This window comes from Acomys minous (assembly GCF_964271855.1).
Source record: "Acomys minous genome assembly, chromosome: 7".
NCBI classification, from domain to species: Eukaryota; Metazoa; Chordata; class Mammalia; order Rodentia; family Muridae; genus Acomys; species Acomys minous.
Window position 1 is genome coordinate 1,301,772 of NC_140488.1, and position 24,019 is coordinate 1,325,790.

General features: G+C 46.3%; 1 protein-coding gene across 3 annotated transcripts in view; it reads left to right on the forward strand.

The window, feature by feature from the left end:
* Window positions 1–23,654, forward strand: part of MECP2 (methyl-CpG binding protein 2) — a 43,569-nt gene extending 19,915 nt beyond the window's left edge. For all 3 annotated transcript variants that reach the window (XM_084789075.1, XM_084789076.1, XM_084789077.1), the window contains 2 exons: window positions 12,658–13,008; window positions 13,967–23,654. In XM_084789075.1, the coding sequence (XP_084645201.1) occupies window positions 12,658–13,008; window positions 13,967–15,050 (1,435 nt within the window). In that variant the 3' untranslated portion in view covers window positions 15,051–23,654. The remainder of the gene's footprint in view (window positions 1–12,657; window positions 13,009–13,966) is intronic.
* Window positions 23,655–24,019: the final 365 nt, after the last annotated feature.

The following is a 24,019-nucleotide window of genomic DNA, read 5'->3' on the forward strand; positions in this document are numbered from 1 at the left end:
GTCTTATACCCATTTTTATCTTTTTCTTCACTGAAAACATTGATTTCTAACAGTGCTAACGTAGACCTTTTAAAAAATTAAATACAGCTTAACTTTTAAAAGATTTATTTATTTTATGTATATGAGTGCTCTACCTGCATGTACACCCGCAGGCCAGAAAAGGGCACCAGATCTCATTACAGATGGTTGTGAGCCACCATGTGATTGCTGGGAATTAAATTCAAGACCTCTGGAAGAGCAGCCAGTACTTGTAACCGCTGAGCCATCTCTCCAGTCCTAACAGACTCTTACTTGCTTTGTTTTGTTTTGTTTTGTTTTAATAAAATAATTACAGGGGCCTGGAAAAAATGGCTCAGTGGTGAAGGGGAGGAATATTATAGAATGCTTTGGAGAGAGGAAAGGAAAAAATGTGATTTTATTATCTCAAAAATTGAGGTAAAATTGTAATGAATTGTTTTCAAGATTTATATGTCTGCCACATGAGAGCCTGGTACCTGTGAGGACCAGAAGAGGGTGTCAGATATCCTGGAACTAGAGTTACAGATGGTTATTAGTTGCCATATAGATGCTAGGAACTGAGCCCAGTTCCTCTACAAAAGTAACCAGTACTTTTAACCACTGAACCATTTCTCCAGCCTCTCAAAACTGTTTTAGACCACGTTAAGTTACCCGTGTCCACCATAAAGGAAACTATTACTAAAGACCCTTCAGACATTGAAAGGACTTTTCAGAGAATAAAGTCCTGACCCTTATGGCGTGAGCACGGTGAGTTAGCCCTGCCTCTGACTGGCTGCCTCAAGCAAGAAAGCTGGCCCTGGTGTCGTGGATAAAGGAGAGCTGGTGGTCTGAACAGCACAGCCACCACACAGGCCCATCCAACATCTATCCCATGTATGAAGTGCACATGAAGGGGCTAGTCCAGTGTGGGATCTCCCTGACACAGGGCAAGCACAGGACAGCTGAGAGGAGTCCCTGGGAAGATCTTGTACTGATCGTGGCAGAAGCCAGAGGCCTTCAACCACACCAGTGACTCAGTACAGTGAACACTTGCGAGTAAAACTGGACAAAAGTGTACTGTGGGACGCACGGAAGCTTCCACAGTAAGATTGGTTGGTTGGTTTGGTTTTTACTTTCTTGATGTTGTTTTTCTCTTTTATTTGTATTCTTTGCTTTCTTTTGGGAGGAGGGGGGATATGGAGGGATGGGAAGATGAGTGTGATGGGGTGCGTGATGTGAAATCCACAAATCAAAAGTTTTTAAAAAGAATATTATGTAACTGGTTTACAAGTTAATAAAACTGGAAAAAACTTGAAAAAAGGACTTAGTAAAACTGATATAGTAGGAAATAAAAATATTAACTCTTATTTTAGTGAAGTTAATTTACTGTAAAAAAAAAAATCTTAGAGGCTGGGCATGGCTTGGTGTTATATGTCTGATCATTGTACTTGGTAGATAGAAGAGAGAGAGAATGATGTAATACAAGCTGGACAAGACCCAAAGGTTCATTCTAAACATGGGGGGGGAGGATAAAAGAAAAGCATAATCATGTTAGTAAGAAAAGGGTATTTTAGCCGGGCGTGGTGGCTCATGCTTTTAATCCCAGTGCTCGGGAGGCAGAGGCAGGAGAATCTCCATAAATTCGAGACCAGCCTGGTCTACAAAGCCAGTCCGGGACAGTCAGGGCTACACAGAGTAGCCCTGTCTTGGGAAAAAAAAATAAGAATGTAGAAGTTCTGTATACTGAAGTTGAAATCGTTACTGAAAGAAATTAAGGACCAGAATAGATGGAAAGATATACTGTACTTAAAGATTAAAGATGTGTGTGTGTGTGCGCGCGCGCGCGTGCGTGTGTTTTAGTGGAGCTGGAGATAGAACCCAGGATTTTGTCCATATAAGGTAAGTACTTTACTTCTTAGCTATATTTCCAACCACGTTGTTTTGTTTCTACTATGCCTAGCCAGACTGTAGTTTAAAATGAAAAGGGAAAAGTTGCTAAAGGGAAACACAGAAATATATCTTCAAAATTCTGAAGATTAAAAAATATTTTGTAAGCTACAGGGAGCAATAATTATTAAGGGGGAGATAAATTGGACTTCATTAAAAATTTTAAAATTGTTGTTAAAATGGCATCTAATAATGTCATATGGATTATGTAACCAACAAGAAGCACTGTCTATGCATAGACATTCATGTCTCAGCCAGTCACAAAGCTGTTCCCATGTAGTGGATTAACAAAATAAGTTACCTGCTTGTTCTGCAGTTTGAAATTCTTCACTCACGTCCCATTGTAGCCCTCTCCCTCATCCCCTCTCCCTCATCCATCCCCTCTCCCTCATCCCCTCCCTCTCCCTCATCCCCTCCCTCTCCCTCATCCCCTCTCCCTCATCCCCTCCCTCTCCCTCATCCCTTCCCTCTCCCTCATCCCCTCTCCCTCATCCCCTCTCCCTCATCCCCTCCCTCTCCCTCATCCCCTCCCTCTCCCTCATCCCCTCTCCCTCATCCCCTCCCTCTCCCTCATCCCCTCCCTCTCCCTCATCCCCTCTCCCTCATCCCCTCTCCCTCATCCCCTCCCTCTCCCTCATCCCCTCTCCCTCATCCCCTCCCTCTCCCTCATCCCCTCTCCCTCATCCCCTCCCTCTCCCTCATCCCCTCTCCCTCATCCCCTCCCTCTCCCTCATCCCCTCTCCCTCATCCCCTCTCCCTCATAACTTTATTCCTTTTCAAGTCTCTGATGGGGTTGAAAACCAGATAGTTTGGTTTTACAATTAAACTTAGTTGTTTAGAGGGTAAGATGTTTTTAGGTCTAGATAGATGATTTAAGTTGATAAGAGATGAGATATATTGATTCACATTCAGAATTTTAGACACACCAAGATAGGAAAGATGCTTTTTTCAAGGTTGCCAAATACAAATAGACAAAACACTATGAACATAACATTAATATAATTTCTGATTATTTCATGATTTTTCTTGCTGTAGGTAGTTTATTGTATGTATGTGTAATAATATAAATGTATATGTAAAAATGAGAAAAATACAATATGTTAACAAAAAATTGTTGTGAGATACAATTCTGAGCTGGGCAGTGGTGGTGCACACCTTTAATCCCAGCACTCGGGAGGCAGGCAGGCGAATCTCTGTGAATTTGAGGCCAGCAGGCTGGCCTCTACAAAGCAAGTCCAGGACAGCCAAAGCTACACAGAGAAACCCTGTCTCGAAAAATGGGGAAAAAAAGGGGGGGGGGCTTAAAAAATATCAAGCCAGGCGGGGCAGTGGTGGCGCACGCCTTTAATCCTAGCACTCAGGAGGCAGAGGCAGGCGGATCACTGTGAGTTCAAGGCCAGCCTAGTCTACAAAGCGAGTCCAGGACAGCCAAGGCTGCATAGAGAAACCTTGTCTCAAAACAACAAAAAACAAACAAATCCCAGGCATTGTGGCCTTTAATCCCAGCACTCACAGATAAAAGGCAGGCAGATCTCTTAAGTTTGAAGCCAGCCTGGGCTACATAGTAAGTTCCAGGACAGCTAGCACTATATAGAGAAACCCTCTCTCAAAAAGAAAAACAAAACACCACTAAGAAATGCAAAAGAGGAGCTGAAGAGATGGCTCTGCAGTTAAGAACACTGGCTGCTCTTCCAGGGTACTTCGGTTCAATTCCCAGCACCCGCATGGCAGCTCACAATTGTCTATTACTCCAGTTCCAGAGAATTGGAACCCTCATACAGACATACATGCAGGCAAAACACTAATGCACATGAAATAAAGATTTTGTTTTGTTTTGTTTTTTAAAGAGGGCTGAAGAGATAGCTCAGTCATTAAGAGCACTGAGTATTCTTTCCAAGTGGCTAACAGCGGTCTACAACTCCAGTTCCAGAGCTATCTGATACTCTCTTCTGGCCGCCACAGGCCCTGCACACACATGCTGCACAGACACACATGCAGGCAAAATGCCTATACCCATTAAATAAAAATAGTTAGATCTCAGAAAACTTTAAAGAATTGAAAAGATTGTAGCCAATAATTGTGTTACAAGTCTGTAATCCTAGCATTCAGGAAATTAAGGCAGGAGGATCTCACGTTTTACGCTAGTCTGGGCAAGCTGGAGATGTAGCTTTGTGGTGAGTGGATTCAGATTCCAGTAGGGTGTAGGAAAGGGAGAAACTGTGAAAGTAGAAAAAAATAGAAAATATATAATTAATGAAGGACTTCTGTGCTAATATATATATGAATACTTCAATAATAAAGGATAACCTAAGTTTTACAAAGGTAAACTTTCTTCATTTTTTTGTGGCAGGATCTCAGTCAAATCCAAAATGTGCTAACATGTCTAGCTAGCTAGCCAGATTGCTTTTGGGATCTCCTTCTTCCAAGCTGGAAATAGGACCCAGCTGGCATTTTACATAGGTTTCTAGGGATCTGAACTCTGGCCTTCATTGCTTCCTTGCATGACGACAAATGGTTATCCTCTAAACCAGTCCCCAAAACAGAAATTGTTTTAATGGATACTTCATGAAAGGAAGATATTTGAATCCTGACATCAGTGAAATGCAAATTATAGCCACACTGAGATGCCACTGCACCCCCACTGAAATGGCCAAAATTAAAAACTGATAACAAGGGCTTTTACTTAGTGGTAGAGTGCTGGCCTGGCATATGTCAGGCTATAAGTTTGATTCCCAAATAAAAACCCCAACACCACCAAATGCTGCTGATAATACAGAATAGGGCTGATGAGGAAGGATGCCAAGGAGCTGGGAGAGTGTGTTACACAGCTTTATGCACTAAGCAGAAGTGATTAGATGGTACACTTAAGATTTATACACTTCAGCTGGGCATGGTGGCGCATGCCTTTAATCCCAGAACTGGGGATAAAAGTTTGAGCCCAGCCTGGTCTACAAATCGAGTCCAGGACAGTTAGGGCTGTTACACAGAGAAACCCCGACCTAAAAACACAGACTAAAAGAGGATGGAAATACGCAGGCCTTTAATCCTAGCACTCAGGAGGCAGAGGCAGGAGGATCTCTGTGAGTTCAAGGCCAGCGTGGTCTACAAAACGGGTCCAGAACAGCCAAGGCTACACAGAGAAACCCTGTCTCAAAAAACAAAAGGTTAGCATATTGTACACATTGCTGGCTGCTGTGTTCAGTCTATTTTTCTAGTTTACTTTTTTTCTATTTCTTTAAAAAAGATTTATTAGGACAATATCCATTCAAAAGTGAGCTCTGTGTGTACACAGCCTCTTCACGGTTCCTTACCGCCAGTAGCTCCTCCTGGAGAGCAAAGTAGGAATTTTCTACAACCACTCAACACTCAGCTAGGATTACCACGGATTTCCCAACCACATCTCTCTTCTGACAAAGTTTCCATATGGCAGCCTCACACCGGCCAGCAGCTTCCTGTCCACACAGCAGTTAGGGGCAGACCAGCCCCACTTCTGACAGAATTCCTGGAAAGGTCATGCACTCAAGACAAATCCCCCACACCACCCTGTAGGCGGGTGACTAGTCCAGAATGTAGGAGACTCTAAAGGAAATTGAACCGCAACTCTTCTTCAGTAAACTCCAGAGTGGCCTTGGTTCTTCCTGCTGGAGGAGGCCTGCAGACCCTTCCGCTGTTCTTCCTGGTGGCTGCACCCACAAGCTGGACCTGGCCTGAATTGGTAGCTTTAGAGCCCTCGGGGCCTCTGGCCACTCTGCATCCCTCTGAGCCCTGTAGTCCCCAAACAAGGAACTCATCGGCCGGCTCTTCTGGGGCAAGGGAGTCTTCACTGCACAAGATTCGGACTGGCCCAGCAGCCTGCTTTTTCTGCTTCGGGGTGGGTTTCTGTGTCTTGAGAGCCAGCTCTAGCTGGTCCACACACAGTGCCAGCTCCTGCGCCAGCTGCTCTGCCTGGGCCTCAACACTGCGGGAGCTTCTTCACCTAGGGCTGCTTTCTTGGAGGTCTTCTCAGCTCCGGTTGTCCGGGCTTTCCTGCTCCTTTGGCTTCACCAACACTCTTCTACTTTACTTTCACTTACTCTTCTCTGGAGCTCACACCCCACGGGCACACGGATCTTTTCTCCAAGCTACATGAAGCTGCGTCTTCATTCTTCTTCCCGTTTTTGACTCCCTTGTATAGATGAACAATGCTTTTTCAGTCTGGCAGTTTCCTGTGAATGAACATGTGGCTCATGGCAGACTTCTCTTCTGAGAAATGATGCCATATTGGAAAACACTATACAGTCCATGTGTTGTTTTGTGTTTTACCTAACCTATTTTTAATTTCTGAGCTTTTATCATCTGTTTTCTCATTGTGGGTGATACTCCTGTGGGATTTCGCTGAAATATTTTCTGCTTTCTCTAGGGACAGAATTGGAGTCTATATAGTACTGATTCTCTGAGCCTCCGTCCCTTGCCATGAGGAACCTCTCAGGTTGGGGTAGAGTCTATATGGTCTCACTTCAGAGGGAGTCTGGAGACAGAAGTTCTGTGAAGGGCACAGCAGATTGACAGACAGACTCAACTTTAGGAGGAAGCAGTCTAATTGCCCCTTAGAGGCCAGAAGATATGGGCTTCACATTGAGGAAATTTGCTAAACATACACTTTTGGATAGTTTGTAGGTCTCTTACTGCCTTTGCTGGAGATTTCTTCCTTTTTGTGTGTCTGCACTTACATTTCAAAGCAGTTGAAATGGGACTTACACAGTCAGCCATCCTACAGTGAAGATTTTAAGGTTGGAGTAACACAAATCTACTTACATATCCAAACTTGCACTAGGTGGAAGTGACAAGACCTTTAGTTCCAGCTCTCAGCAAACAGAGGCCGACTGAGCTCTGAGTTCAAGGCCTGCCTGGTCTACAGCCAGGGATTGGCATACTTTTAAAATCTATTTTTATTCTGGGCTCCTTAAATCCCTTTCTCCCTTCTCCACCCCAATCCCTTCCAACACCTACCTCCTACCACCAGGTAGGAGAGAAAGAAGGTGAGCGGGGAGAGGGGGGCGTGGTTTTCCTGAGCTGCTTCCTGCTGTCCAGGGTCCTTGGGTTCTTCGGGGCGAGTCCAGTCCTCCTTTCAGGACGTCTCCAACTTGTTCTTCTCGTCCTACTGCATCAGCAGCAACCAGGAGCAGCATGGGGGAAGCACCAGCAGCCCTCTTCTTTCTCGGAGCCCCCGGTCTCTCTCCCCGCTGACAAACATCACCATGTGCCCTCTCAGGAGCAGTTCTTAGCTGTGGACAGACTGGAGCTGCCCCCCATATCCCACACCTGGGATTAAAACAAAAACATGTTTACACGTCATAAACCAAACCTTCCACAACAGGAACTGGATAATAATTATTGCTGAATATCCTCAAGGCAGGTAGTTCATCATCACAGAAACTGCTAAAATAAACGTCAGCGTCAAGTATATTCAGTGTTGTGGCGCCATCATCTATAGTAATTCCCAAACATTTTCGTCATACCCCCGTGCCCACACCACGTGCACTCTGGGGGGAAAAAAAACCTCATTATTGTTATTAAAGTCAGGATGATCCCTGGGGTTCACTGACCAGCCAGCCTAACTGACAACTTCCAGGCCAATAAGAGACCTTGAAGGAGGTGGGTGGTATTCTTAAACATTGTCTTGTGGCACCAGCACATACAAGCATAAAAAGATAAAATTTGGTTACAAAGCTGGACACAGTATACATCTGTAATCCCAGCCAGTACTTGGGGGTTCACGAGTTTCAGGCTAGCCTGGCCTCCGTGAGACCCTGTCTGGGGTGGGTGAGGCCTTCTGGTTACTATAATACTATAGCACACCGCAGCCATCACTTCTCACCGGAACCAGCCTGCTTGCTTTCTCATGATGCTTCAGAAGATCCTGGATATCTTTTGCTCCTGGACAGGCATGTTCTGGGAGCCTAGTTTAGGCCACCTTTGGCAATGCTTTTTTCTAAAACATGAAGGCTGAAGCTTAATATCTATTTCATCCCCATGTGGCAGCTTCACCTTTTGCAGTATAGTGTTGTGGTTAGAATTGTGCTTGTTTCGGCTACTAAGAGAAAGTGCTTCATCAAGGTTTCCAGGTGTTCTTTAAATCAGGCTGTGTGGATCTGTGTGATTCACTGCCAGCCTGGTCTACAGAGTGAGTTACTGGCTGCCAGAGCTGCCTGTTTTGGGGGGAAAACACCAATAAATAGCAGCATATGAATGTGTAGTGCCAGCTAGCCTAGAACTCATGAGGTGTGTACTATGCAGTCTGACCTAGAACTTAAAGTGATCCTCTTGCCTCTGCTAAGTCCAGTCGTTTCTCTTGCTTGTTAGCACTTCAAAACATTACTCTTGGAGTTGAGGATGTGGCTGAGTGGTAGAGCACTGCCGGTTGCCATGAGGCTCAGTGTAGCGGTGTCCGCTTTAATCGCAGTGCTTAGGAAGCATAGTCACGGAGATCTCTGTGTGTTAGCTTCAGCCTGATCTACATGGTGAGTTCCAAGACCACTGGAGCCACATAATAAAGAGACCCTGTCTCAAAAAAAAATGCCATAAACCAATAGACTTTCTGATAATATTCGTGTCATTTCCGCTTTTGAAACATATTATCACGTCGATACTATGCATATCCCTTTCACCCTGAATCCTTTTCCCCTTGAGAGTTGGAAGTCATCATGATGTTCATTTATAAATACTTAAGCATGACTTCCCTAATAGCAAGCCGCATAGTGGCACTATTCTGGAAGTTAAGCAATGAGCTAATGTAGAGCCTTATTCACATTTCTCTGAATGTCCCATTAATGCCTGTGTGTGTGTGTGTGTGTGTGTGTGTGTGTGTGTGTGTACACACACCTTTAAAACTAGGATCCAGTCCAGGATTGTTGTTACATTCAGATGTTCTTTCTTACTCTTTAGTCTGTGTCTTCCTTCCTTTCTTCCATTGTAGGTGTGTTTTAAGACGTTTTTTAGTATCTTCTCTATATATTTATTTGGTTCAACATTTTTAGGTGTTTCAACAGGAGAGCTGTGTGCCACATTAACTGGAAAGTGCATCCTGACTATTCACTTGGCATACATTTATTAAGTGAACATTAAGCAGGAAAATGGGGATTGGTGCCCTGTGATAGATGTTATGTTCGTGAAGGGTGGGGGATAGTGTCCTCTGGCTCCAAGGCACAGGGTAGGAGAGAGGGAGAAGGAGGGAAGGCTTAATCTACAGGAGGAAAGATCTCCAAGTGAAAATTCAGGAAAGAGCAGGTCTAGAGCTACTGTTGATATGTGTGGGCAGGGGCTATCCTTCTAGGGAAGGGCATCACAGTGAGTAATAGTGTAGACACAATAGCAAAGGCACTTGATGAACATACATGTTTTCGCTGCCCTCACTATAGATGGTTGTGAGCCACCATGCAGTTGCTGGGAATTGAACTCGGGGCCTTTGGGAAAGCAGGCAGTGCTCTTAACCTCTGAGCCACCTCTCCAGCCCAGTGTTACTGGGTTTTGTTAATATATGTGTACATGTGTGTTCCTGCTTGTCTGTGTGTGCACCATATACATGCAAGAGCCCACAGAGGCCAGCAGCGAAGGGCATCAGATCTCCTGGAACTGGGCTCCCAAGTGGTTCTGAGTGGTCCTGTGGTGCTGGGAATCTGGGAACCAAACCTGAAGGTTCCTCTGCAGGAGCAGAGGTTAAGTGCTCTTAGCCACTGAGTTACCTGTTTTTAAATAGAGAATTGGCTGGCATGATGGAACATGCTTGTAATCCCAGCACTGTGGAGAATTGAGGTAGGGGGTCTGCTAGCCTTAGCTGCAGAGTGATCCACAGATGGACCAGTCTCCATATTTCCTCTCCACCTTGATTAGCAATGAGAAAATACAATCTCAGACATCTGTGTGCCTTTCAGTACACCCAGACTTCTTTTCTCAGTCATTGGCACTGCTACGTGCCCACAGGTTCTTAACTTAGTTCTGCCCTGTCCACCACTGAGCTCTGTTGATTCCTCTGCTAAACAGGTCCCAAATCCTTTACTGCCTACATCCTTGGCCATGCCTAGGCTATTGCCAGGTTTTTCTTGACCGCCCCTACCCCCTACTCTGTACTCCCATCCCCAGCTTTTCTGGATTCCTCAGAACCAGAGTGACCTATTTCACCTTTGAGCTGGTCTAATGTATATACTACCCCTGGGATATTACTACTGGCTTTGGAATATATCCAATATACTACGGGAGTACTATGGTGAGAAGTTAAGTCTTTTTTCAGTAGAATGTTACATTTGATAATATAATTAAGCTCCTTTGTTCTTGTTTGCATGCATTATAATGTTACAGTTTTGGCCGGATGTGGTGGCGCACACCTGTAATCCCAGCACTCAAGAGGCAGAGGCAGGCGGATTGCTGTGAGTTCGAGGCCAGCCTGGTCTACAAAGTGAGTTCAGGACAGCCAAGGCTAACACAGTGTCTCGGAAAAAAAAACAAAAACAAAATATTACAGTTTTGCTACGTTTGTTTTATTTTCAGTTATGTTAACGTTTATGTGATTCATTGGACATAATTTTATAGTCCAAGAAGTGTTCAAGGGCTCTTGTTCTCACTTACCCTTGACTTCATCAGTTTCTAGTCTAGCCTACAATCCTGGTCCATATGAGAAGCATGTCTGTAGTTTGTTTTTTCTTTTTTTTCTTTGTGTGTGTGTGTGTTGTTTTGTTTTGTTTTTTCAAGACAGGGTTTCTCTGTGTAACAGTCCTGGCTGCCCTGGACTCGCTTTGTAGACCAGGCTGTCCTTCAACTCACCCACCTGCCTCTGCTTCCTGAGTGCTGGGATTAAAGGCGTGCGCCACCACACCCGGTTTGTAGTTTGTTTTTTCTTTTTTTTGCTTCAGGAAAAATCATGAGACTCATCTTTCTCCAGCCCCACAGCCTTCTAGCATGTAGGCATCGCGTAGTGTATTCACCAAGTACCCTTGGTGATACGGACCTGAGAGGACTGCATTCTTAGTTAGTGAAAGGAAAATTTTACTGTTAGGCATTTCCAGACATATGTCCTGAGGGTAGGTTTCTAGAAGGTGTTCCTTTGCTGGTGTGCTTTGTATTTGATGGTGGTTAACATGTTTCAGAGTTACAAGTAAGAATTCAAGTCAGCTTGTCATGTCAGCAGTTTTCTCAAACTCAAGTTCAGTATCACGGGAGCAGCCTTTGTGTTCCAAAGGGCCATGTGGAGTTACATGCAAGTGATAAGTACCTGGTGGTCTTTCTTTTGCCAGCTTTGCTGATAAGTGCCCTTCTTTCCTCTGTCACTGACAGCTTACCACGTTGCTTCTAGATGTACCTCACAGCCCTAATTCTCCTAGTCTTCGACCAACAGGCAGCTGCTATTTCTTTCCAAAGCTCAAAGGTGCAAGCAGTGCAGTGTGGCCAGATTCTATAGTCAGAGAGACACCCACTGTCTCTCCACAGTGCTCACTAGAGCATCAGACAGAGTTTGCACCCTAAAGTACATGAAGGGCCTCCACCAAGAAGAACCAAAGCTGTAGAACAAGAACAGGATAGTTGCCGTATTCCACACACTGTTCTAGTACACTTCTCTCTTTCCTCTGTGTCTGCTGAGGATATGGTGATTTGGGGGGGGGAAGGAATAGCTTGTGATAAAGACCCATGTGACCCAGGATACAATTTTTTCTCATACTGGAACCCTAGGCAGCAGTTGTAATTCGCTTGAGTTAGCAATGGTTCTGCCGTACCTTGTGGTCTTTTGCCCATAATTGTTACAGACAGGATGCCCCTGGGATGAGATTAGCTACTGTAGAGATGAGGAAACTGGGGCCTCCACTGCTGAAATCACTTGCTGGGCTCCTTTTTTTTTTTTTTTTGAGAATGGCAAAGTCATGAGGCTGGAACAATGACTCAGAAGTTAAGAGCACTGGCTGCTCTTCCAGAGGATCTAGATTCAAATCTCAGCACCCACACGGTGGATCAGAGTCATCTGTAATTTCAGTCCAAAGGGACCCAGTTCCCTCTACTGGCATTAGGCACTTAATGCGACACACAGACAAAACATAAAAGAAATAAAAGAAATGACAAAGCCAGAATTGGAGCTCAGGTTGGCCAATTCCAGTCCTGCATGTTCTTTTCATGACTGTGCTCTGTGCCACCTTGGGGGGGTGCTCCTAAAACATGCTGTGGTAGGCAGTGGAGAGCCTCTTGTCATATGGCAAGCCCAGGGGGTCATCAGGTGCAATTTATAAACTGACTTCTGCCAGTGGTATTTTGAGAAGCCAGCCCCATGGTGCTTATATTCAGGAGAAAATCATTATGCCACTTTCACAACAGTAGAACTAGAGTTGCAGGGGCTGGAGAGATGGCTCAGAGGTTAAGGGCACTGCCTGCTCTTCTAAAGGTTATGAGTTCAATTCCCAGCAACCACATGGTGGCTCACAACCATCTATAATGTGATCTGGTGCCCTCTTCTGGCCTGTAGGCAATATACGCAGGCAGGGCAACTTAGAAGGAAAAAAAAAGAACGAGGGTTTTGAGTTCTATGGTAAAGGTCAAGTGTATTTGACCAACATCACCAGGTGCTACAGAAATTTTTGGGCCTGAGCTTGGTTCAAGGATACTTTGTTTTAGGGAAGTTACCAAGCTCATCCATACTCACTACCTTACAGACAAGTGTGTTCTCTGTGATACTTATGTATTCGTTTAATACTTCAGGGAGGAAAAATCTGAAGACCAGGACCTTCAGGCCCTCAAAGACAAGCCTCTGAAATTTAAGAAGGTGAAGAAAGACAAGAAAGAAGACAAAGAGGGCAAACATGAGCCACTGCAGCCTTCAGCCCACCATTCTGCAGAGCCAGCAGAGGCAGGCAAAGCAGAGACATCAGAAAGCTCAAGCTCTGCCCCAGCAGTGCCAGAAGCCTCTGCTTCCCCCAAACAGCGACGTTCCATCATCCGTGACCGGGGACCTATGTATGATGACCCCACCTTGCCTGAAGGTTGGACACGAAAGCTTAAGCAAAGGAAATCTGGCCGCTCTGCTGGAAAATATGATGTATATTTGATCAAGTAAGTAAGAGCAAGTCTTGTGTCTACAGAAGAGGAAAGGCCAGGTGGGTGGGAAGGCTAGATACAAGGATCCATTGGCACTACAGCTCTAGGGAAATGTATGTACCCCCTGTAGGACGCTTAAAGGTAACATCTACACCAGATCTGTTCAGAAGGCACTACAGAGGTTTCCCTGCTTAAGAATAGTGTGCCCTTTACCTATGCCACATGTCAAGTTCTTTCTGTTTGTCTCTAAATCAGTTTTAAGAAAAGTTCCTCTTTAATAGGACCTTTGGAAAGGGACACAGGTGGACTGCTCCTTCTGCATCTGACCAGCTGTGCACTGACCACTTAGTATTTTCTGTTGAAACAGAATAAGTTCTGGAGCCAGAGGTTTAGAGAAGCAGCTGAGAAATACATCAGACCTGCCTCTTAAATGATCCCAGAAATGTTAGCAATTTTCCCAGTATTTTTAGGTTTATTTAACCTTCAACTCTAAGAAGGATGAGGAAAACTTTATTGCACTGAAATAGATTCCCAAAGAGGCTGAACACCATGCCTTGGTTAAGATGCAGAAATGTTTTGATGGTGGATTAGGTCTGGGTACCAACCAACAGAATCAGCCCAGCCCAGTGGTTCCCCAGTACTAGGCCTCACCCCTTTGGTTTCTGGATTGTGGAGAAGCCAGGGTGTACAGAGTGGGCTTGAAGTCAGGTGGGTCCTCTGTTTTCAGGCCCACCTGTTCTGGCTCCTTAACAAGCTATAGAGGTACCCATTACCCCTAAGATGATTTCTACCCATGCATCTGGCTTGATTGTACCCGCCAGTTTTAGGTCATCTCAAGTTCTTCTTCAGTTTGATCCTTGTTCACTGACAGTGTCTTAGAAGAAAGCTTGTCAGTACCACCCTTTCTTCCTCGGTCTCCATGTTATCAAAAACCTTCTGACTATTCTTTGGGTCTCTCTGTTTGTCTCCACAGCCCCCAGGGGAAAGCCTTTCGCTCTAAAGTGGAATTGATCGCATACTTTGAAAAGGTAGGCGATACTTCCTTGGACCCTAATGATTTTGACTTCACGGTAACTGGGAGAGGAAGCCCCTCCAGGAGAGAGCAGAAACCACCTAAGAAGCCCAAATCTCCCAAAGCTCCAGGAACTGGCAGGGGTCGAGGACGCCCCAAAGGGAGCGGCACTGGGAGACCAAAGGCAGGAGCATCAGAAGGTGTTCAGATGAAAAGGGTCCTGGAGAAGAGCCCTGGGAAACTTCTTGTCAAGATGCCTTTCCAAGCATCACCTGGGGGTAAGGGTGAGGGAGGTGGGGCTACCACGTCTGCCCAGGTCATGGTGATCAAACGCCCTGGCAGAAAGCGAAAAGCTGAAGCAGATCCCCAGGCCATTCCTAAGAAACGGGGCAGAAAGCCTGGGAGTGTAGTGGCAGCTGCTGCCGCTGAGGCCAAAAAGAAACCCGTGAAGGAGTCTTCCATACGGTCTGTGCATGAGACTGTGCTCCCAATCAAGAAGCGCAAGACCCGGGAGACAGTCAGCATTGAGGTCAAGGAAGTGGTGAAGCCCCTGCTGGTGTCCACTCTTGGTGAGAAGAGTGGGAAGGGACTGAAGTCCTGCAAGAGCCCTGGGCGAAAAAGCAAGGAGAGCAGCCCCAAGGGGCGCAGCAGCAGTGCCTCCTCACCCCCTAAGAAGGAGCACCATCATCACCACCATCACTCAGAGTCCCCAAAGGCCCCCATGCCACTGCTCCCACCCCCTCCCCCAACCCCATCTGAGCCCGAGAGCTCTGAGGACCCCATCAGCTCCCCTGAGCCCCAGGACTTGAGCAGCAGCATCTGCAAAGAGGAGAAGATGTCCCGAGGAGGCTCTCTGGAGAGCGATGGCTGCCCCAAGGAGCCAGCTAAGACTCAGCCCATGGTTGCAACCACCGCCACAGTTGCAGAAAAGTACAAACACCGAGGGGAGGGAGAGCGCAAAGACATTGTTTCATCCTCCATGCCAAGGCCAAACAGAGAGGAGCCTGTGGACAGCCGGACGCCCGTGACCGAGAGAGTTAGCTGACTTTACACAGAGTGGATTGCAAAGCAAACCAACAAGAATAAAGGCAGCTGTTGTCTCTTCTCCTTATGGGTAGGGCTCTGACAAAGCTTCCCGATTAACTGAAATAAAAAATATTTTTTTTTCTTTCAGTAAACTTAGAGTTTCGTGGCTTCGGGGTGGGAGTAGGTGGAGCATTGGGATGTTTTTCTTACCGACAAGCACAGTCAGGTTGAAGACCTAACCAGGGCCAGAAGTAGCTTTGCACTTTTCTAAACTAGGCTCCTTCAACAAGGCTTGCTGCAGATACTACTGACCAGACAAGCTGTTGACCAGGCACTCCCCACAACACCCCCTCCCCTCCCCACCATGTGCTCACTAGAGAGAGCAATTGAGAGGACACTCCCATTTTGGTGCCATTGATGCCCTGTCCATAGCTTCCCTGACTTCCACCACCCCAACTCCTGATCTGAGGAACTGGAAGGTGTGAGGCAGGAGAAGACTATGGAGGTGGCCAATGACTGTGCACAGTAATTCCAGTTCTGGTGGCATAGTCTGGCCCCACACCAACCCAATCCAAAACAGGAAAGTGGCGCCTGCCTGCTCCAGCTCTGGCATGGCTAAGAGCAAGTCCTAAATTGCTCGATTATAGACTGGCCTGAGCCACAGAAGAAGATGGCCCCGGGTGAAGTGTCATCATCTGTTCACAAGACATGCTCCCTAGAGGATAGTGCTAAAATGGTGCCATGGAGGCAGCAGGACAAGGTACAGGCTGGCTAGGTGGGGTCAAGCCAGGCCTAGTGCCACAAAACAAGAGAACAGTCTGTGACTAGTAGTTAGGGACTTAGTAGATGGGACAAGCAGTATGGGGAGAGAAAGGAAAATATTCTTCCAATTACTTTCCAGTTCTCCTTTAGGGACAGCTTAGAATTATTTGCACTATTGAGTCGTCAAGTTCCCACTTCAAAACAAACAGATGCTCTGAAAGCAAACTGGCTTGAAATGGTGACACTATGTCCCACAAGCCACCAGATGTGGCACTGTTCAGAACTACCTGGATTGTATATACCTGCGCTTGTTTTAAAGTGGGCTCAGCACATAGGGTTCCCACGAAGCTCCGAAACTCTAAGTGTTTGCTGCAATTTTATAAGGACTTCCTGATTGCTTTCTCTTTCATCCTTCCATTTCATGCTTTCATTTCCTCCCCATCCTCCTTCCCTAGCTCCTAGTTGTCTCCTCTGTTCCAGGCAGCTGCAGTGCCCAATCACATGCTTACTTGACAGTAGTCGGCGGGAGCCCTAGGACTGTCCCTGCCCTTTGCCTTCCCATTGCCAGTGCCAGCTGTCATGTTTAACCCTGAGCAAGTGCTGGGCTCCGCTGAGTCCTCCCTAGCCTCTGTGAAGAACAAGAAGGTGGTAAGGAGCCCCCTCTTCGCTAAGAAAAAAGTCAAAAGGCTTTTCGGACCCTAAACAGTGAGCCTTTTCATCTTCTGCTGTAGAAAAGTGGTCTTGAGAAAGTGGGTCACATGTGGTAGCTAAAGGAGATAGAGAGGCCCCCTGTGGCTTGCCAGAACCACTGAGTGACCCCAGTCTAATGTCAAGCATAGTGTGGGCAGATGCAGCCCTGAGCAGGGAGTGACACCAGGGTCTCTACCCCCCTCCTCTTTCCACACACACACACACACACACACCCAACTCTTACTCTGGCTCACTGGGGACTGGGCGGTGCCAGGACATCCCATGTTTCAACCTCTGCTCCATTGAAAGCGTAGTGGTGGCTTTTAGAGGCTTGGCTTTGCTGTGGGATTTTAATTGGTCAATTTTCATTTGGGATCCCAAAGTTGTAACCTCTGTTCAGGAAGTCCTTATCTAGCTGCATACCCTCATCATATTGGTATAACCTTTTCTGTGTTTACAGAGATGTCGCATATCTAAATCCGACTGAGAAGTACCTTATCAAAGTAGCAAATGAGACAGCAGTCTTATGCTTCCAGAAACCCCCACAGGCACGTCCCATGTGAGCTGCTGCCATGAACTGTCAAGTGTGTGTTGTCTTGTGTATTTTTGTTACCAATCCCCTGCTTCCTTACTGCGGTGTAATCCTGGAAGAGTGAAACATCCTAGAAATTGTCTAGCACTTCCTTGCCAGTCTTTAGTGATCAGGAAGCGTAGTTCCAATTGATAGCTTAAGATAAAACCATGTTTGTCTCTTCTGGAATGGTTAGAACTAAGTGAGAGATTTTACCCCATTCTGTTTGCAGAGTCATAGTTGGACTTTCTAGCGTATTTGTATCCATTTCCTTGTGCTATAAAAGCAAACCCTGTGAGCAGCTTCCTGTCAGGCAGTCCGTTTGCCTGCTCTGCTTTTGATCCTCTCAGTCTTGCCTGGGATTCCTCCCTGGGGAGGGAAGAAGGGTGAGAAGAGGGACTCTGGAGGGCCAGGGTGTGGCCTTCTGAACTCCCGCTTCCTCCAATGACAAAAGGCCCCTGCTGTCTACCCCAGTCCCCCTCTTGCCCCCACCCTGACTCCCACAGTGGCCTCGCACTCCTCAAGGACCCCTTCCCGTACCCTCACAGCACCTAGCCAGGTTGACAGCAAATTGTTTATGGGGTCCGCTTGGGGTTTTGCCTGTTATACTTACTTAGTACAATGAAATGGGCTCCTAGGTTAAGGATCCCTCATTCTTGGAAGACAGCCTAGGCTATTAGACATTCATGGTAGGGATTGCAAATTTTCGGATGCCCTTTAATTTGGGGCCCCATCTTCAGCCCCCTCACTCCCCCGCTTTCCAGTACATAGAGCTGGTTCCAAAACTGCAGCTCCTTAGAGTTTTCTTCACTTCCTGCTTTTTCCCCCATTCCCTCATCCATAAATAAGAGCGTCATGAGTCAGGCTCCTTTAAGCAGGGAGCTTTGCTGGGGTTTTTCCCTGGCAGCCAGGGACCCTGTATAGCTCTCAGGCTGCCTCTGCCTTGCAGTCAGGTTGGCAGGAGGTCAGAGGGAAGAGCCTTAAGTCATGGGATTCTCACCAGCTGTGTCTGGCTCAGACCTGGAGTGTGACCTTGATTTTGTTGTATTTGAACATTGTAAAGATTGGGTGGTGTCTTTCACAGAATATGTGAAAAATACAGGAACTGACCAGCGGCTCTCAGATACCTGAGGCTAGGTCATTAGGGTCACATCCAGTCTTCCCTACCCTCCTGTAGTTGTTAGTTACTACCTCTCCCTGATAGATTGCTGTATACCCTCCAACTACAATCATCTTAGCCCAGCCTTGCTCATTCTTGAGTCTGTCTTAACCAGTGGAACTGCTGCCCTTGACAGTACAGTGAGTTGAGGACTCTTGGTCACAGCCAGGCCCAAGTACAGCTCCCTTCTGCTGGTGCTGTATTTCTATATCAAAAGGCACAGGGGAGGTATAGAAATCACTCCTCCCCCAGTCCACCAGTGCCAAACTAGCCCATGATCCCAGCATGGGGACGGACAACTGTGTTCAGTGCTATCACAACAGACTAGAGGCCAGGAACATTGGAAGTGGGAACCAGAACAGCCGAGATTGCTGCTGTCCCACTCAGCTCGCTGTTGCTATGACAGTGATAAAACAGGGCAGTAAACCAGAAACAGACTGCCAGGTTTGGCAGGGAAAGAGTTTCCTTAGCTAACAGAAACCTCTGGATTTTAAATAAGTTGTAATAAGTAGCTCAAGCCCATCCAGGAAAAAGCAAAAGGGTTGGAACTGACCAGATGAGACCAGCCAGATTACATGGAGCCCAGTTAGTTACCTGAGCTCTGCAGCACTTCTCTTAACTATAGTCTCCTTCCAGAGCATTCCAGCCAGGCTCTCCAGGCTGAGGAGACATCACAGGTGCCAGTTCTTCAAGATGTTGTGCATTGGTTCATAGCCTCTGTCTTTGCCCCACATTCGTTGCGATTCAGCGTGGGTGACTGAGACTCAGAGAGAAAGCATGGCATAGAGCCCCTGCAGACCGTGGCATAGCAGAGTCCCCAGTTGAAGGGGGCTGGGGGCAAATGCAGCTGGGCCTGGGCCTAGCTCAAGCCCTCTGCTCTGTCCACATCCTCTTCTGGCTCTTCCTTCCTGGTTTATGCCCCACTCTGAAGAGATTTGTTGATTCTCTCCATTTTTATGTCTTTCTCTTTTATGTACTATATCAATCTTTAGAAAAGGCTTAGTCTAATTGTTAAAAATTGCTAGGATACTGCCTCCCCCAAGGTCTAAAATTATATGCTAAAGGGGAAAAAATTGAACACTGAAAAAACCAGTTCTGAACAATTTAGAAGGAAAACCTTGAAAACACTTGGCAAAAATTAAATTTTGATATTTATGAATAAGAGGAGGCTTTTGAAAAAATGTTGATCTAAAAATACTTAGTTCTTGGCCTGAGATGTCTAGTGAGTGAGCTGGGCAAAGGTAACTCCAGGCTGAAGCCTCTTGCATGTGAGGAGGTGGCACCAAGAGCCTTTTGATGTTCGAGGGTTTCTTAGCAATGGAAAGCCAATCCCTCTTTGGGTAGCACTGCTGACCTTATCACTCAGTGGTATGGATGCTCTTGGTGCATCAAATGGAACACTCATCAGTGACCCGGAAGGCCCAGCGCAATGCGTCTGCTCTCTTACTTTAACTGAGCCTGCCCCCGCACTACTGCACAAGCTCAGGAGAGTCTGCTGCCTACAGAGAGAGTATCTCTCCCTGGGGCCTCCTGCCCCTTGAACTCTACCTACCGCCCCCCTCACCCCCCACCATCTTGGCACAGATGAAATGGCTATGTGGCAAGCACTTTGGCATGCCCTCCTAAATTTAACCCCAGAGTTTCTCCCTTCCTCCTTAAGCCAGCCTGCCTACCCTCTGCAGAAAAATGAGAGCACATGGGGTGGAGAGGGGAAAGGAGGCAGGAAGACAGGCAGGCAGGCAGCAGAAAGGCTCTAGGGGGAGGAGAAGCCCCTCGTGGGAAGAACTAAGTACTCTCTTTGAGTTTAAGAACACTTCGACAATTCGCAAATGACTGTTGCTCCCCACTCTCCCCTCTTTTTTATCAGGCCCTGCTTAGCACTGAGAGCAAATGCAGTGAACAGGCAAAGAGGTTGGCTCCTGCCCACTCATAGTCCTTCTCCCTACAGTGTTTGTGTGTCAAGTGGCAAAGCTGTTCTTCCTGGTGACTCTGATTATACCCAGTACTTATAGATTATATGCATAGGTCTGCTTTGTCTCTTCTATTCTGGGCTTTTGATTTGCTTTTCAGTTTTGCGTTTAGTTTTCCTATTTTTATTTTATGTACCAACTAGACACACAAAACAGTTGAATTTATATATATATATATATATATATATATCTGTATATTGCACAATTATAAACTCATTTTGCTTGTGGCGCCACACACAAAAAAAGACCTTTTAAAATTATACCTGTTGCTTAATTACAATATTTCTGATAACCATAGAGTAGGACAAGGGAAAATAAAAAAAGAAAAAAAAAAGAAAAAAAAAAAGACATCTGTCTGCTGGTCATGTCTTCAGACCAAGCAGATCTGTGATCTTTCCTCGCTTCTTTCAAAGGCTTCCCTGTGCTAAGTGAAGGAAGCTCCAGGCTGCACCCAGGTGTGTGCTTTGTTTCTCCTTTGCTGTGAAAGGGGCCCCAAGATTCTGGGTGCAAGAAAGTTCATTTCAGCATGGCGTAGGGAGACAAGAACACTCCCTTTACCTATTGAAGTTCAAAACTTAGTGGACACAGCCCAGTCCCCACCTCTAGCAGTGGGGAGCTGTCATGCATGGGGGTGGCCCAACCTCCTCCACCCTTCTCTGGCCAGGGAGAGCCTGTGTGCAGTAAGTCTGGCAGGCTTCCCCCAGTTAGCAGGCCTTGGAGCATTGTAAGACCCTCCTCATTTTCCTGAGTCCAGGGGCTGGAGAGGAGATAGGAGGCTTGACCTGTCTCCAGACCTGTGCCAGGCAGAATGCCAGAGATCCCAGAATCACATTCAACAGTCCAGTGGGCCTCCAGAAAGTAGTAAAGACTCCAGAGATACCCCTTTCTCTTCTCCCTGCTCCCGTGAGTACCTGCATTTGCTTTTGAAATTCTTGATGAGCAGTATCTGCTAGAAAGTTTAGCTGTAACAGTTCTTTTTTTTTTGCGAAATGATCATTAAATAATTAAAGACACACACCCCCAAAATCTAGAACCTTGTTCTTCCAAAGCAGAGAGCATTATAATCACCAGGCCCAAAATCTGCCCCACACCTCCACCCCCATCCCCTCATAATTGCTTCTTCTGAGGCCAGAATACCACAGAGATTTGTAGGTCCTTTGGATGGCTGGGCTACCCTTGGGGCTCTTGGAGGACGGGCTGGGGAAGCCTCTGAGACCATATCCTGGGGCCTTGCTCTAGGGAGCAGTCAGTATTAGCAGAATGTGACATCATTCCCCAGCCAGCATGGGATGGAGGCAGAAGAGGCCAAAGGGTTGTCGCCACTGATAACGTGGCCACTGACAGGTAGGTGACCATGTATGTCCCTATGCGTGCTTGACAGCTGATGTGAGATCAGCACCCAAGTTAGCGTCACCTGGTGACCTCTAGCCCTGCCTGGATGGAGCAAGCCATCCAGTTCAGGGTTCCCGGCAGCTGGACAATGGAGTGTGAAAGGCTTGCAGAACTTGAAGCCTGCTCCTTCCCTTGCTACCACGACCTCCTTTTCCATTTGATTTGTCACTGCTTCAATCAATAACAGCCGCTCCAGAGTCAGTAGTTGATGAATATATGACCAAATATCACCAGGACTGTTACTCAATGTGTGCCGAGCCCTTTCCTTGTGCTGGGCTCCTTGTGTACCTGGGCACTGTAACGTGTGCTGTGTTTGCTCTCCTTCCTCTTCCTTCCCTGCCCTTTCCTCGTCTTTCTGGGGTTTTTCTGTTTGGGTTTAGTTTGCTTTTATTCTTCCTTTTGTGTTCCAAACATGAGGTTCTCTCTACTGGTCCTCTATAACTGTGGTGTTGAGGCTTCTATTTGTGTAATTTTTGGTGGGTGAAAGGAACTTTGCTAAGTAAATCTCTTCTGTGTTTGAACTGAAGTCTGTATTGTAACTATGTTTAAAGTAATTGTTCCAGAGACAAATGCTTCTAGACACTTTTTCATTACAAAGCATTTGGAGGGATGGGAGTGGTGATTCGGACACGAGGGGCAATCTGAAGGATGAGCCCTGCCCAGACCAGCCAGAAGCCACCCAGAACCTAAACACTGGATTCCCACTCCAAGTCAAGAGACTGAAGCTCATGTGTTGCCATTTTCAAAATCAGAGCAAAACCAGCTTTTCTACCCAGTCCCTTCCCAGATTATTTCTACTATTGTTACTTTTTTAAAAAGACAAGGTCAGTTCCTTCTAGGAGTGCCAGGAGGGGAGGGGATGTGACAGCAGAGCCTAGCTCACTGAATAGGGAAAGGGTAGGCCTAAGCTTGCAGGAGGATGCCCCACTATGGGCACTGGTTAAGGAAGAGACAGAAAGTGAATTATCCACTCCCTGCGTGAGATAGCTCTTACAGATAAACCAAGGCTGTGGGTGTTATTGTCTCCAAGGCATGTTTCAGGGACATGACTAGTCAGAATACTTGTGTCACACTCCATGCTGTCCCCTAGTACACAGTACTAATCTGCTCTCTCTGCTCCCCACCATGCCTGGGGAGTAAAACCATGGCAGTGAGTTCTCTCCTTGGATGTCATCTGATTCCCAACAAAATCTAGGTGTGAGATACCACCTTCTTTTTCTATGGCAACCATCTTCAGTAAAGTGTTAGCCTTATTACAGATTGTTCCAGACCTGTGCTCCCTTGGAGCCTCATGTGAAGACAGTGCTGCCTGTAGTGAGTAGTTGGCCATGGCATTCTGGAAAAACAAGACAGGGTGCATGCCCCTCCTAAATCCATGCTGTGCTCCTCTCTGCCAGCCTGAAGGTTGAGATCTGTAGGACAGTGCAGCCAGTGACAGGCCACCCTGTACTTGGCACCAGCTCAAAAGCCTATCTGAGGTGGGAGCAGGCACACAGGACAGAGAGAGATCCAGGATAGACATAGCTGGAGGGGTCTTGAAAAGCCCTCTGTCTCATTCACCTTCAGTTTTTGTGTTTTGGGACAATTACTTTAGAAAATAAGTAGGTCGTTTTAAAAACAAAATATTGATTGCTTTTTTGTAGTGTTCAAAACAAAAGGTTCTTTGTGTATAGCCAAATGACTGAAAGCACTGATATATTTAAAAACAAAAGGCAATTTATTAAGGAAATTTGTACCATTTCAGTAAACCTGTCTGAATGTACCTGTATACGTTTCAAAAACACACCCCACTGAACCCCTGTAACCTATTTATTATATAAAGAGTTTGCCTTATAAATTTACATAAAAATGTCCGTTTGTGTCTTTTGTTGTAAAAATCAAGTGGTTTTTCATAAGGTTCTTTTACTATTTGAAAAGATGGGCAGCACGCGGTTTCATTTTATTTTTGTAAGTTTTTTAATACATGTGAAAGCAAAGAATACTCAGCATGCCTTTCTAAGTGATGCGTTTGCACCTTTTGTTGGGAAGTACTGTATCCTGTGCTGTTAGCATTCTCGATAAATCTCTCTGTGAAAGTGACTCAAGGTCTGGGCTTTCATTATAAGTCAGCAGTCCCCTCCAGCTCACCAGACATGATGTGTTTGATCCAGCTGTCCCTGATCCCCAATAGCCTCTGTGAGGACAGGTGGGGGGGGGAGGAAGCCTGGTATCCTCAGTTTGCTAGGTGTCCATGCTTTCCAGGCACACTGCACCAGCATGTGACAGGAAGGCCTGAGACAATTGTGCCTAGAGCACAACGTCCCTCTGCTGACCAGTGTGACCAGCAGCTACTAGGTCCTGATGTGCCATGGTGTTTTTTTAACACGTTTCTTCCCAACTCCATCTCCTATGGCCCATAGCACCTAAGACTGTCTCCATGACTTCTGTGAGTGCCTAGCCTGCCT